The sequence below is a fragment of the Engystomops pustulosus genome, chromosome 11 (assembly GCF_040894005.1).
Source record: "Engystomops pustulosus chromosome 11, aEngPut4.maternal, whole genome shotgun sequence".
Taxonomy (NCBI): domain Eukaryota; kingdom Metazoa; phylum Chordata; class Amphibia; order Anura; family Leptodactylidae; genus Engystomops; species Engystomops pustulosus.
Genome location: NC_092421.1, coordinates 25,276,995 through 25,291,600, shown reverse-complemented (window position 1 = coordinate 25,291,600; position 14,606 = coordinate 25,276,995). Strand labels below are relative to the sequence as shown.

Sequence of the window (14,606 nt, the reverse complement as noted above, 5' to 3'; positions counted from 1 at the left end):
CCGTACTTACAGACAGCAGCTGCCTTGAACTGTGCTCAGGTCTGCCACCTGCTGGTCATTCATCCTTATAATCAGGTGCGCCTTATAATCCAGTGCGCCTTATATATGAACCTTTAGCAGGCATTTATTGATGGTGTGCCTTATAATCCGGTGCGCCTTATAGTCCGAAAAATACGGTAGTTTTTGGAATGTCCCCTGGATCACCAGTTACCTCCTGTTACACTAGGAAGAATTTAACTTTCATCATACCATGCCGTTATATTGACGCCTATACTGTTTCCATATGGACTTAGACGGTCATTCTCAACTGGGGAGGGGGGCAAACAATAATAATAAAAAATTAAAATAAAGACACTTTTGGATTAAAATAAGTCATTTTCTAGTGACAGCTTTCCTTCACCGCATCCAAACATCTTCCTACCCCGCATTGTGGTTGGTCCGTGACACAGTACCACTTCTAACATGAAGCGGCCCTCATCTGCGGACCTCTCCATTTTCCTCCGGCCTCTTTCATTCTGCAAACCAGAGAGTTTCTTGTTCAATATCATTAAATCAGTCTGGCACTGAGATCATTTTATTATCACCGTGTTAATGACATAGCAAGAACGGACAGTTACATAGTAATAATATGGCATTACAATTCCCTTCGGGACAAATAAAGTGGAAACCAGATCTAGCAACATAGAAAAGATTTAATACCATAAAAATAAAAGATCTTATTTCCCCAATGATAATTTTGCAGTCTAAAATATATATGTTAAGTAAAAGATTCAATACCTTGTAGTAGAACACAAGATGGTCATAAAAACAAAAAAATGTAAAGATACAGGGATGAGAAGCTTATTAGTCTTGCACAGGTATTGCACAGGCTATTATCAGATAATTTACAATATCATATTTACATATGTAGGAGACAATAACTACATAATTTAAGTAAAAAACAATACTATAAAGCATGTACATTACAAAAATATGAAGAAAAATAATAAAAGGTCAGCTATACAGTACTTTTCACTGTGAGAGATTCAAAAACCTTTCTGATGTCTCACCAGTAGGGGGCAGCGTACACACATCCATATACACACAATTGCCAGTTATGTACTTGAGGTGCTACAAATTCTGCGGCAAAATATGGAAAATAATACAATCACATTGTAACATAAGTGGTCATTTATGGTCAAGTAGCCACACTGGATTGGTTTGGTGCTGTGAAAAAGAGTGAAGGCCCGACAAACAGGAAACAGGAGTTACATCGGTTTTGGATCGATCCAGTGATAAAGTGACATGACATGGTGAAATGTATTTACAGATACAGTGGGGACCAAACCCATGGTTTTCCCTCATAAAACGCAATTTGATAGTGAAGAGTTTTATTAGATCCCTGATGCTTATTAAATTTGGTCTTCAGTGAGAAAGGCCTGAACTCCAATGTGTGACTGTGTGACTTGTACATTGAAAAAGTAACTAGTGTTCACCTCAACCAGGGGCGTAACTTGAGGGGCTGCAGAGGGTGCGGTGGCACCCGGGCCCAAAAGGCCTAGGGGCCCATAAGGTCTCACTTTCCCATATGAGAAGACTATTACTATAAACCATACATTATAGTCAGGGGCCTGGCACAGACTTTGCACTGGGGCCCATCAGCTTCTAGTTACACCACTGACCCCAACCTAAGAGACTAAAGCCTGTTACCCACGAGTAACTTTGATCCGTGAAATTCACCCCCCAGACTGAAGCTAGACTCATGCAGAGTTAAGATCAATGATTCTACGTTCAGTCTGGGAAACCCCACAAGTACTTGGAGCTAGTTTCTCTGATCACTTGTGGCAACAGGATTTAGTGTCCTCCAGGTGTAGTAAGTGATATCCCCACAATTCTGTAATGCAGATAGATGGAGAAGAGTAAACAGAACAGTATCCATCTCCATTAGCAGATTATGATATAGGTGGCTTCGGCGGCCACCCATGGCGGCCACCCAGGGTCAGCATCTGCAAAGAGTTTGTATGTTCTCTCCGTGTTTGTGTGGGCTTCCTCCGGTTTCCTCCCGCACTCCAAAACACACTGGTAGGTTGATTAGATTGTGAGCCTCATTGGGGACTGGGACTGATTTGGCAAGCTCTGTGCAGCGCTACATAATCTGTGTGCACTATATAAATAAAGGAATTATTATTATTATTATTATTATTATTATTATTATTATTATGGTCCAAGCCTTCTAGGGGTCAATGGTCGAACCACCAAGTTTGATACTGCCCTGTAGAGATTATAAAGAGTGAACCTCCAGACCTGAAATCCTGGCTCTCAACACAAAATTATACAGGAGCCCTTCAAGGACTTTGATGGGCTTCAAGGTTCTTAAACTGAAAAGGCTTAGACAGAAAAATCTTGGTTCTGGAGCTGTATGAAGGTAGCAAATGTTAAACCATGAAAAAATTACTTGTAGGGCCCCGCATACTGCCCAGGAGCCATGCCAGTCTTAATCTGCCCCAGTTATCTTACCTTGCTACCCCTCCGATGCACAAATACATTTTCTGGGCCTCCTTGGGTGAGACAATCAGCTCTGTGGCTGGTGATCGGCTATGGAGGTATTTTCTATGTGTAATGAAGGAAGCAGTGTGGACACGGGGGACTTCAGTATGGGAGCGTCCGGGATTGGTGATGTGAATTTTATGTTTTTATCCCATTGTCAGCTTGTTTAAACTTTTTTCACTTTTGGACATAGATGGTAAGAGATTTCTATACTTCAGTGTCTAAATAATATTTTTCTCCCAATACATACTGTATCAGTGAAACTGTAAAATGTTTTTATGGGTGTCCTCAAAGGTGTATTAGAATATTTTCAGGAACTGGGATGTCACATGCTGGCAAGTGGCCGGGGGTGCAAGTAGTTAGAATCACGTTATTACAGCAAATAAATACTTCTAGCTGAAAAATCCCTTTAAATTTGGAAAAAAAAAAAAAACGCCTTTTCAGATGTTATGTTATCTTCAGATCAAGTAGTACAATAAGCAATATGAATATTTCTGGAATTGTTTTACAGAAAATAAACCTGAACCTATTAAACTTTCTTATTTACACCTTGTGGCAAATGTAACTAGGTGTTGAAATTAGTTTTGTCCAAGTTTTGTCCAGTTACAGGAACTGGTGAAACCCTTTCATTAGAAGGTATAGTTATGGGGGTCAACACTACAAGCCGTGGCTACTGGGTGTAACATGGTTTATAGCCAGTCAGACAGACACTGAATAAAAAACTAATGTTCCATAGCCAATAAATGTGGCTACATAATCCTCCTCATCAGCCAGCTGGGCTCCAGTTGACAGGTACAGAATTGGCGTAGAGGCTCAAGAACATCACAAATAAGCCCTTTAAAAGGATTAGACTCATAAGGAATGTAAACCACTCTGTTCTATGTAGATATTTGGTCCTTGGTACATTGGCACAGTACAAAAGCATGCGAGTAAAATGCGGAACTTATTCAAATATCTTACAGACTGCATTCAGCTACTAACACAGAGACCTGCGGAGCATTCAGCTCCATCTCTCATTGTTCCAGAACATCGATGCAGTGAATGCTAGGCGCCACCGTGGTCATTTTCTCATATGAAGTGCATCCTGAAATTTGGTACTGGTGTATCGAGCGTGGAATCCTTTCTTATTGATTGTATCGTCCGTGTGAAAGCGAATCATAAGGGAGTCTCCGGCGGAATAGATTTCCTCGGGGGGCTTTGGAAAAAAAAATAATGAAATACAATGTAAAAATAAATAAATGAAATAATAAAAAACAGTATGACAATACTATGACTATAACAAGCAATGTGATTATAGGAAAAGGAACACAAGACCTGGAAATCTACTATCACGGTCGTGTGAGTGCAGCTTTACTCATAGATCCAGGCACCGGGACTGTGGTAATGTTCTTATATCCATGGCCTCCTTCCTCCTATAATAAACTTTTATAATGATACTAATAAGCCAGAAGTGGGGTGTTGCCAGAGCTCTCCTGTGCTGTAGCTTCACAGGCTGTTACACTGTCCCCCCCTATTCCCTGAACAGTGTAACAGCCGATAAAGCTACAACATGAAGAGCCTCTAATACCACCCCCAGGAGCCATTCTAGCTCAGAAGCATAATTTAAAAGTTGATTGTAGAAGGAAGGAGGCCATGGATAACAAATATAAGAAGATTACCACAGTTACTGTGCCTGGATCTATGAGTAAGGGCCCTGAATTTTGATGCTTGATTTTGATGGTAGATTCCCTTCCATTTCTGAAGGAGTTTTCCTACGAGACGAGTTAGGACCTGACCTCATGTAGACCCCGGTCACCATTTGCTCTGCTCATCTCGGGAAGATCTGAAGGGTTCGACGTGGGTACATCGGACCCAGTTTTCGTGACCTGTGGGAGTTTCATCACTGAGCACCCCACCGATCAACAAGTTAGGCCTTATCATGTGGATAGGGTTTAACTAGTTTCATGGGAAAACCCCTTTAAAATAAAATCATTAATTTTGTGAAAATATTTATTATATTTACATTAAGAAAATTCTATTAGAAATATCAATATTACCCCAGAGCCGCAGTATCTAGCTAGCCGTGGGGCAGTACTATCATAGCCATCATAGATCTCCATGTAGTCATAACCACAGTCTGATTCTTCTTCCATTTCAAATGTTTCAAAGATCAATTCTACTCCATAGCCGTCTTCAGCTACAATGACCCAATCACAGTTTGCTTGTACTGGGTAGATATTATCACCGTACTGGGCATGTGAATAGAGTTCTTTTGTCTGAATCTCCGCCTTCAGTCGTCCTCCACATTCTATTAATGAAGACAAAACAAAACATACAGAAAATAAATACAAAATATTATCACTACTTCTACAATGACAATGATTTCTGTTGAGGCTTTGAAAGGGGTTTTCCATCATATTTATCCATGGGGAAAAATCAGTGGGCAGATTCAACATAGACAAAGTAGCTAGAGGAGGAGCATCATTCTCCTTGTAGTGGCAGAGATGTGTTACTTTAACTTAGCTATTACACACTTGAATAAGAGCTTTGCTGCAGAAAACAGATTTATCTATGGAGACATCTTATTTACGACAGGACGGTAATAAACAGACTAAAAACCTGTGAGGCATGACAAGAGAGCTCTGGCTCTTATCTTGGCTTGTGGCCTCCAGGTCAGAGGTCCGGGGTCATGAGGCTGGCTTTTAAATTTAGACCACTTTGTAAGGTGTTGAATCTCTGTATTAATTTATACTCCCATTCTTTCCTTTCCCTCTGTGTCTAGAAATGTCCCATTAAAATAGTAATCCGCAAATCATCCATAGTGTGGTCCTCTCTGGAGAAATGTGTAGCTACTGGGAGATCTTTTCTTTCATTTTTAATATCAGATCGGTGCGAGTCCATGTGCTGATGGAGTCTCTAGATATTTCCCCAACATAAAGGCCTGTGGTTGGACACTGTTGACACATAATAAGGTAAACCACATTAGAGGACCTGCAGGAAAACGTCCCTTGATCTTATGTACCTGCTGTGAATGATGTACAGGTACATGGTCACCTATGCGAATGTGCTGACATGTTTTACACCCGCTTTTCAGGCAGGGTGAGGTACCATTTTCTGATGGAGGTCTCAGGGCACTCCAATTTTTTTCAGCTTTGGTGGTTGCCAGAAGGACAGGAGAGGAGGGACTTGGAATATTTCTTTTAGTCTTGTATCTTTATGCAGAATCGGTTGGAGTTCCTTGTCAATATGATGTAGGATCTCCACTTGTGGGCTGTAAGTGACTACAAGGGGTACACTGGCCTCCTGTTGGGTCTCCTTATATGTGAGTAATCTGGCTCTGTTGATGGCTGCTGCTTTGCTTATTTGGTTGTCAGTCACTTTTGGTCTGTAGCCCTGAGCTCCAGGAGGTGTTTTTCCAGGTCTTGTCTGAGCAGACACGGTTGTAGCTTATGCCCTGGCTGTATATAATGGATTGTCTGGAATGTTTGGGGTGGAAGCTGTTCTTTCTCAGGTAGGCTGTTCTGTCTGTTGGTTTATGGAATATTGTTGTGGTTAAGTGGCTGAATTTGTATTGGGGTTTCCAGAAAGTGTATTTCCTTGTCTGACTAGCGTAATTTTTATATTGGCGGTAGGCAGAAAGCTGTTGTAGCCTTCATGGAATTGAAGCCTCCTTACCTGCAGTCCAATTGATTAGAATATCATCAATATAACGGAGGTAGATCATGGGTTTTGTGGTGCATGTGGATAAGTAAGCACTTCCAGTTCAGCCATAAAAAGATTGGCATACTGCGGTGCACAACTTGAACCCATTGATGTTCCCATACACTGTAGGTACAGATCCTCTCCAAATGAGACATAGTTGTGGGTGAGCACAAATTGTATCAATCAGTTCTGTTGGTTGTGTTTCTCCATGTGTGCCCGGCATGCTGCTAATCCGTCTTTATAGGAAATGTTCTTGTGCAAAGATTCCACATCCATGTGTGGCCACAATTGTACCATTAGGCAGTGGGCCTACAGCCTTGAATTTATTTAAAAGATCAGTAGTGTCCTGGATGTAGCTGGGAATATTTCTGACCAGGGGTTTTAGGAGATTTTTAACCCAATTGGAGATGTTTTCTGTCAAAGTGTCTATGCCAGAAATAATAGGTCTTCCTGGATTGCCATCTTTGTGGACCGTGGGGAGCAGATAGAAACAGCCTGGCCTGGGGTCCTCTGGGGTGAGATGTTTGACCTTTTGCTGGATATCAGTTGAAAACTTGTTGGTCATTTCAATGAGTTGATTATTGTAGGCCTCTGTGGGGTCACATTCAAATTTACAATAATGGACGGGGTTGGACAGCTTGTTTCCCTGCTATAGACAGAGGTATTCACAAATACCATTGCTAGTTGTAAGGGGATGGTTTAAAGGAAATCTACAATCCAAATCCAGCATGAAAAACCAGGGACTTTTACTCATAGATCCAGGCACCGTGACTGTGGTACGTTTATTTGTTATCCATAAGAAGATTACCACAGTCACAGTACCTGGATCTATGAGTAAGTGTCCCTGGTTTGCCATGCTTGATTTTCATGGTAGATTTTCTTTAATGGTATATGTAAGGGTAAAGGGAAAGAGGAGAAGAGGCAGCCTAAAAATTCATTTCAATTAAAAGGACAAGTAAGACATACAAACATGAAAAGTACAAACAGGTAGCAGGTTGTGCACATAGAGGTCCCCAGTCAAAGTAATAGGTACACACTGCCTCCATACATTTAGAATTGTTATTTAATTATTTGGGGCAAATGGGACATTTTATTTAGGGAATCACAAGTGATTGAAACTTCCTGTTCAGAAGAGACACTTATATAACAGCTACACTAAATAGCACTAACTTCAATGCTGACATCATACATGGTTTACTGACTAAATAAAGTGTTACACATCATGTTTTGAGTAGGCACTAAAATTCACACCTCGTTGTTGCACTAAAGGTCGCTGCGTAGTGTTGCTGCTCATAGTGTGGTCACTGCAGATCTGGCCGAGTGGATCGGGTAGGTGTCGCACGCAATAGCAAACGTCGGCACCACGATCCTCACTGGTTAGAGTTTGGGGCACATTTGAATTTCTGTGTACCATAGATGCTCCCCTGAACAGATAGTGTAAAGTGCACTAACCTGTGTAATTTTATTGAAGGGGGAACATGGTAACACAATCCCCTAAGATCACTCTCAAGGGTTCATTGACAAGGAGGATTGTATGTTGGCATTGAAAGAGTTAATGTTATTCTGAGGTAATTTTATGTTCTGCGTTTCCCGCTTTTTCTATGAGGTAGTTTTGTGCACTTTTCTGTCAGATGTTTGTTTCACAGATACTGCCTGCTGATTCGCTGAAGGTGAAGGTCAGCTGTGATTGGTAAACAGTTGGATCTATGGCAGCCTTGTAACCAGGCAAAATATTGGAGGCAGCCAGCTGATTGGCAGTAACTTCCCCACCGGCCAGTCTGAAGAAGAATCCGGTTACAACGCCCCACCCAGCCCGCCCTATTGTATTATTTCTTCTGACCGTCACAGTGCTTATTAGTGGGGGTTTTATCTCCCAGCTCATGCTGGGAGACTAAGTAATATAATATTGTTATATTGTTAATCTGTAGTTTTGAATTATTCTGTTTATTTATTTAATAAACTTTAATTAATTAAACTTTAATTTAATTAATTTAATTATTTGTTTTTGGTAACCCAATAATAAAGCATTGCGGCCAATTTTTAATCCAACATGGCTAATGGTGTCTTTATTTATTGTGGAATTATTATGTTTATTTTACAAGTGGGATTTGTGTTACCATGACATCTCCCTGCCCTAAAGAGTACAAGCTCGGTTTCATCTCGGGGTGCATTCTGACGCTTCATACTGCGTTCATCATAGTTGATAGGTAATTTCTCCTATCAAATGAAACCAAATAGCAATGTTACTTGACTTTTTATAACTAAATGTTCTCTAAAACAAACATTTTCTTTAAGAAATTATAAATGTATGTTAGTTGGCTTACTGAACGGCAACAGGAGGTATAAATCTACATTTGGGGCAACAGTTATCCAGTCTCTGAGATGTACGTTGCATTACCTGGATACTTGGACACGATGGGCTGCGGTATCTATTTGTGATCTGTTGTTTTTTGGCCCATGTTTCATTGGAGTGTGTAGTCCATGACATAGTAGTCGATGACATTGCTATCTGTGTGGTCGACTCATACAAAGCGCGTCGCTAGATTAAACGATACAGCGCTTGTGTTGCGGATCATTTGGTCTGTCCCCCAGATCAGCAGGACACCCGTCCCGCTGTCCGGGATACTCTCCCCACTCTCATCAACATTTGCATCCTCAGCGTGTAGATAATCATAAATTCTGTAGTGAAGACTGGGGCAGTCAGCTCTGTTCTCCACTACAGATAGCAACAGACACTGACGCCATCACACAGTGTCTCCTTCAGCAGGAGATGTGACCCAGCAGTGCATGGCAAGAAGAGAAAGGGAAGATCGGGGTGAATACAAGGTTTTTTTTAAACTATGCAATGTGAGAGGACATCACTGGGAGCTGTGTGGGCACAATACTAGGGACATTTGTGCCCATGTTGTGCACCGAATCTTTTACTTGAATGGTATTCGTTTCACAGCAAAGATTCTAAACCTCGTCAGCTGGGGGCAATAAGTTGAGGATCTCTATAAAAAGAAATCATATACACACAGAAGGAAAAAAAACAAACAAAATAAACACAAAACTAACTAGAAAATTGTTAAATTGATTTGATAGAAATATATTTGCCCTTTGGAACCCTTGCGTTTAAGGGCAAAACGTGTTCTAACAATTTAGGACAATTTAAACTCCTTCAAGGATCATTGATTGTCTAGAGTAGGACTGTTTAACTGTAGTGTGTTTCTGCAAGCACACAAGTGTTTTGTATTGCTAAGTCATGGTCCAAATTTTCTTCGTTTTAACAATTTTCTAGTAAAAGCTAGCTTTGATGGGGTTTTTTATGGTACCGTATAAACTTGAGTATAAGCAAGTTTTTCAGCACAAAAAATGTGCTGAAACCTCAAACTCGGCTTATACTTGAGTCAAGAAAAAAAAATAAAGTCAAAACTCACCTTTCTGGCGCCCACCACAGGTCTTCTCTTCTTCAGTCAGCAGCGGCAGGTCTACGTGCAGCGGCCGCGCAGCTATGATGTCAGCCGCCACTGACATCATAGTGTGAGCTGGTCGAGCAAACTGCACGGACCCAACACTGACCTGGAGCTGAAGCAAGAAGACGACATGTCCAAAGCGTCAGAAAGGTGAGTACTTCGTTTATTTTTTTGGGCTGCGCAAACTGAGGGCTGGCTGGCTATACACTACACGGGGGCTGGCAGCTATACACTACACGGTGGCTGGCTGGCTATACACTACACGGGGGCTGGCTGGCTATACACTGGGAGGCTGTGACCAATGCACACAACCTTTGGCTTATACTTGAGTCAATAGGTTTTCCCAGTTTTTTGTGTTAAAATTAGGTACCTTGGCTTATACTCGAGTATATATAGTAATTGTTCAGTAAGCAATTGCAGTCCTTTCAAGCTATTCAATGTACACAACACAAATGATGTATAACCACGTACCTGTGCTGTACTTTGCTTGAAATCCTTTTCTCTGCACTGAAGCATCAGAATAAAAGCGCATAAACATATGGTTTGTAGTAGCAATAATAGGTTCCGGTTTACTGCTACCACAAAAACGCCCCAGTATCGAGGACTTGCTGCTTGGTCCATCGTAAAGCTCGAGGTGGTCATAGGCACACTCCTGGTGCAATTCTATTTCAAAGTCATTAAATACCTAGAAACATAAAAAAATGGTCTAGAAGTAAAGTCAATTGATGGATTGAGCTAAAGCCTGTAATGTTACTACAGCATATTATAATACAGACCGTTATGTAAACAGAACCATAAGCAGGAATACATCATTGATAACGCTACAAAAGGGACTGTAAAGTTTTTAGGTAAAGTGCAGCAATAGCAACATCTACACACAAGTAAGTCACAGACAGACAGTCTTATCTCTGTAACAATATCTGCTGTCACTGACCAAATAACTGCAAAAATCTTCAGAAAGACAAACTTTAAGATTGTAAATCTAAAAAAATCGAATTGTGTTTTCTTTTCATCAGACTTACAAGTTTGACTCTGTGGCCAGAGGTGGTAGAGATCTCCCAGGTGCACTCTTTTCGACTGGGGTACTTATCAGGATAGTTGGGGCTGGAGACTGTCCCCTCTGCACTTACAAATCTGTGTTCACAGCCGGCTGGATGTAAATTGGAGAAAAGTTATAAAGTTATATTATGTATATGAAATACAGTAATACAATAACACAATATACTGGAGCTTTATTATACTGAGAAGGCAGAGAAGGCACTTAAATCTCTCCATCCCCAAGTTTCGGGGATTTTCTGGCCAGCGCACCACTTGTCGAGGTGGTGGGTAGGCTGGGGTGTCAACGGCCAGACCTGTCGCATTAAGTATATTCTCTGCCAGGTCATACCTGGTCTAAACATGTCCGACCTAGTAGAGTTGGCGCCAAGATCTACAAGATGCAAGATGATGGGGGAATTATAAGAGTGCCGTGTTGAACACCAGTCTTAATAAATTCCCCCCATTGTGTTTACATGTAAAGTGTGGCATAACAATATTGAACACAAGAAAATGTATGTTTTTCGAGAAAAAACTTGTTCATTTTAACCTGTGTCGTTTGTTTCCCATCAGACAATTTTCTTCCCCACAGATTATGCTCTATGGAGCGGGTATCCAATAGTTTCCCATGTAACCAATGCCAATGTAACCAGCTCACTGTGTATAGTAGCCAGTATCGGGTCATTGAGAGGTATAATTCAGCATCATTTAAACAAGAAAAAAAAGTGATTTTGTTAAATTTCAATAACCCGTATCCCAACAGATTCCATGCTTCACTGTGGTTTACTGTTACATACAACCAAAGCCACAGCACAAGTGTAAAAGGTCTAGCAACTAATGACCAAGAAGGTGCCTTTCCCTCGCTTAGGAGACGAATCCTATACACAATACATTATAGCAAAAGGCATAACTGGAAACTGCTGGGCCCTAATGCAAGATATGTACCACTTTTTCATGGGAACGAGTTAAACATCAGTGCCTCAGGTTTACATTTTGCCCTAAAATATTTTGAGAAATTTGTAAAGAATGACTATTGTATGTTAATATTATTGTTACTATAATAATAATTCTTTATTTATATAGCGCCTACAGATTACGCAGCGCTACACAAAGCATGTCAAATTGTTCCCTGTTCACATGGGGCTCACAATCTAAACAACCTAACAGTATGTTTTGGAGTGTGGGAGGAAACCCACACAAACACGGAGAGAACATACAAACTCTTTGAAGATGTTGACCTGGATGAGATTCGAACCCAGAACCCCAGCGCTGCAAGGCAGAAGTGCTACCCACTCAGCCACTGTCCCGCCCATACTATGTCATGGACTGTTAAATTACATCTTTGCAAATGCACTGCATACTCTGTAGTAAAGTTATTTTCAACAGAGCCATAAAATTGCAGTCATGTAAATCATTAAGATCATGTGTACCCTGCATTAATATCACTTTAGCGGTACAGCTTTCTATGCAATTTTTTATAAAAATTGGGAGAGTTTTCTACATCGATCATCAATATTTTAGGACTATTTTCAGCATGCAAAATTTCATTACAACAGATATGTATGAGCAAAGCCAGAGTGGTGGCTATACTCCCTAGCCTGTTGTAAAAAGGGATTCTTAAACTGTAATGTAATAATCTGGAAAAATGTGTTCCATTCGGTACTTTCTGGATCATTGGGTACTGTATATTGTATAGAAACTGCAGAGTTTGCATTGATTTCAGTCTTCCAAAAACAATCTTAATATAAAAGTGAGTGTGGCCCATTTCATATTACGCTTGAAAAACTGCATTTATCCATCAAGGTCAACTAAGAATTATTCCAAAGACGATCTTACCCTCTTTACAGTCATGTCCATTTTCATGGAGTGTGTAGCCATTTTTGCACTGACATACATAGCTGCCTAAAGTATTGACACACTCATGCTGACAGCCCCCGTTCTCCTTAGAGCATTCATCCTTATCTGTAAGAGAAAGAATTTAGAGCTTATATTAGCAACTTCCCAAAATTCTCAGCGAGAATCTACTTAATAATCACAACCTGTATAATACAGAATTAAGTACCAGAGAAGAAGTTCACTTTAAATCCGCGTTTTGACACTGTGTTGTCAGATTTAAATTCCAGTCGGATAGTATTGCCCTGTGAAGTTATCACTTCAGGTTTCTCTGATCCACACAATTTTCCATGTAATTTTGTATCTGTCTTAAGTATACTGCGAACTTCAACATAATCATACTTACAAACCTAAAAAACAACAATGTCAATATAACTATCACTGTATACTGCAAAAAAAGACACAGATGAATGACAACTGCACAATAATAAAACCTAGAAATTTCCCCAAAATAACCCAGCACATGCTCATAATCTCCTCCGGTCCCTCTGTCCCATTTTCCATCATTAATTTAATCTAAAAAAAAACCCTGTAAATAAATTTGTGTCCGTGTCCCAAGGGCACAGCTATGTTGTTGCTACACTGTACTGTGTCAGGCTGTAAGACAACTGGTTTTAGCAGGAGCCCACCCCCCACCACCCATGCCTGAATAATGCAAAAATAATCTTCAGCCCGAGAATCAGAAACTTTTACTTTACATTTTTAGCCCAAGTGTAGTACTCATAATAATAAAAATAATGCTTTATATAGCGCACACAGATTATGCAGCGCTGCACAAAGTATGTCAAATTGGTCCCTGTCCCCATGGGGCTCACAATCTAAACAACCTAACAGTATGTTTTGGAGTGTGGGAGGAAATCGGAGGACCAGGAGGAAACCCACGCAAACACGGAGAGAACATACAAACTCTTTGCAGATGTTGACCTGGGTGGGATTCAAACCCAGGACCCCAGGACTGCAAGGCAGAAGTGCTACTCACTCAGCCACCGTGCCGCGCTGCTACAGTGGGTTTAATGCCTGTGTTCTCTTCTGTACTTGTGTCTGCTGAACTTACATCATTTCCTTCAAGTTCAAAGAATTCAAACTGCAGAGATATTCTGTACTGTGCCGGAGCCACCACCTGCCACACACAGTTTTTATTGGTGGGATATTCATTAGGCCAGCCAGGACTAGTTATGGTGCCATCCAGCTTTGAGATAACACCTCCGCATGCAACTGTAGGAGAGACAAAATCATGGTATATCATATTATAGCAACATTAATCACAAATTCTGTTTGCACAAAAGTATACATAAAAATAAAAAGTTCCTGCTATTTGAGTGTTCTTTATATGGTCTGTTAGGTGCACACAATAAAGTGTCTTTAAAGGAAATCTACCACTAGGTCAAGGATAGTAAACCAAGCACACTGACATACTAGTGCTTCCCCCTTCTGGTAGGATCTGCTCTTCTTTTAGTTTCTTAAGCCTCTGTTTTTACAAAAAAGGGTTTTAAAAATCATGCAAATGAGCCTGAGTGGCTCCAGGCTCAACAGATGTCAATGGAGCCTGGAGCCTCTCAAGCTCATTTGCATATTATTTAAATTTATTTTTATAAAAAAAAAAAAGGCTTAAAAAGCTAAAAGAAGAGCAGATCCTGCAAGAGGGGGCACACATCAGTATGTCAGTGTGCTTGGTTTACAATTCTTTCATCCTGGTGGTAGATGTCCTTTAAAGTTTGTTATGGCCCTTGTGATTGACCTACCTTCACAGCTTTTCTTATCTTGGTTTAGTTCATATCCTGGGTCACAGACACATTTGTAACTTCCTAATGTGTTGACACAGCGCTGGGCACATCCTCCATTATCTGGTCTGGCACATTCATCAATCTCTTAAAAAACAGAAGTGCAAAGCTGGTTGAGAAAATACACCAACACAACATGGAAAGGCTTGGTTATACTTCTTAAAAGTAGTTTCCCAGTTTAGAAAATTTTAAGACAGCCTACTACAATTTTCAACAGAATTATTTATCTCGAACA

At 40.5% G+C, this 14,606-nt stretch overlaps 1 protein-coding gene across 2 annotated transcripts in view; it reads right to left on the bottom strand.

Moving 5' to 3' along the window:
* Window positions 1–566: 566 nt before the first annotated feature.
* The window catches only part of TLL2 (tolloid like 2), a 95,856-nt gene continuing 81,816 nt past the window's right edge, over window positions 567–14,606 (bottom strand). For both annotated transcript variants that reach the window (XM_072129458.1, XM_072129459.1), the window contains 8 exons: window positions 14,333–14,458; window positions 13,645–13,805; window positions 12,760–12,940; window positions 12,534–12,659; window positions 10,685–10,812; window positions 10,134–10,347; window positions 4,563–4,813; window positions 567–3,721 (listed from right to left, as the gene is read on the bottom strand). In XM_072129458.1, coding sequence (XP_071985559.1) covers window positions 3,587–3,721; window positions 4,563–4,813; window positions 10,134–10,347; window positions 10,685–10,812; window positions 12,534–12,659; window positions 12,760–12,940; window positions 13,645–13,805; window positions 14,333–14,458 — 1,322 coding nt within the window. In that variant the 3' untranslated portion in view covers window positions 567–3,586. The remainder of the gene's footprint in view (window positions 3,722–4,562; window positions 4,814–10,133; window positions 10,348–10,684; window positions 10,813–12,533; window positions 12,660–12,759; window positions 12,941–13,644; window positions 13,806–14,332; window positions 14,459–14,606) is intronic.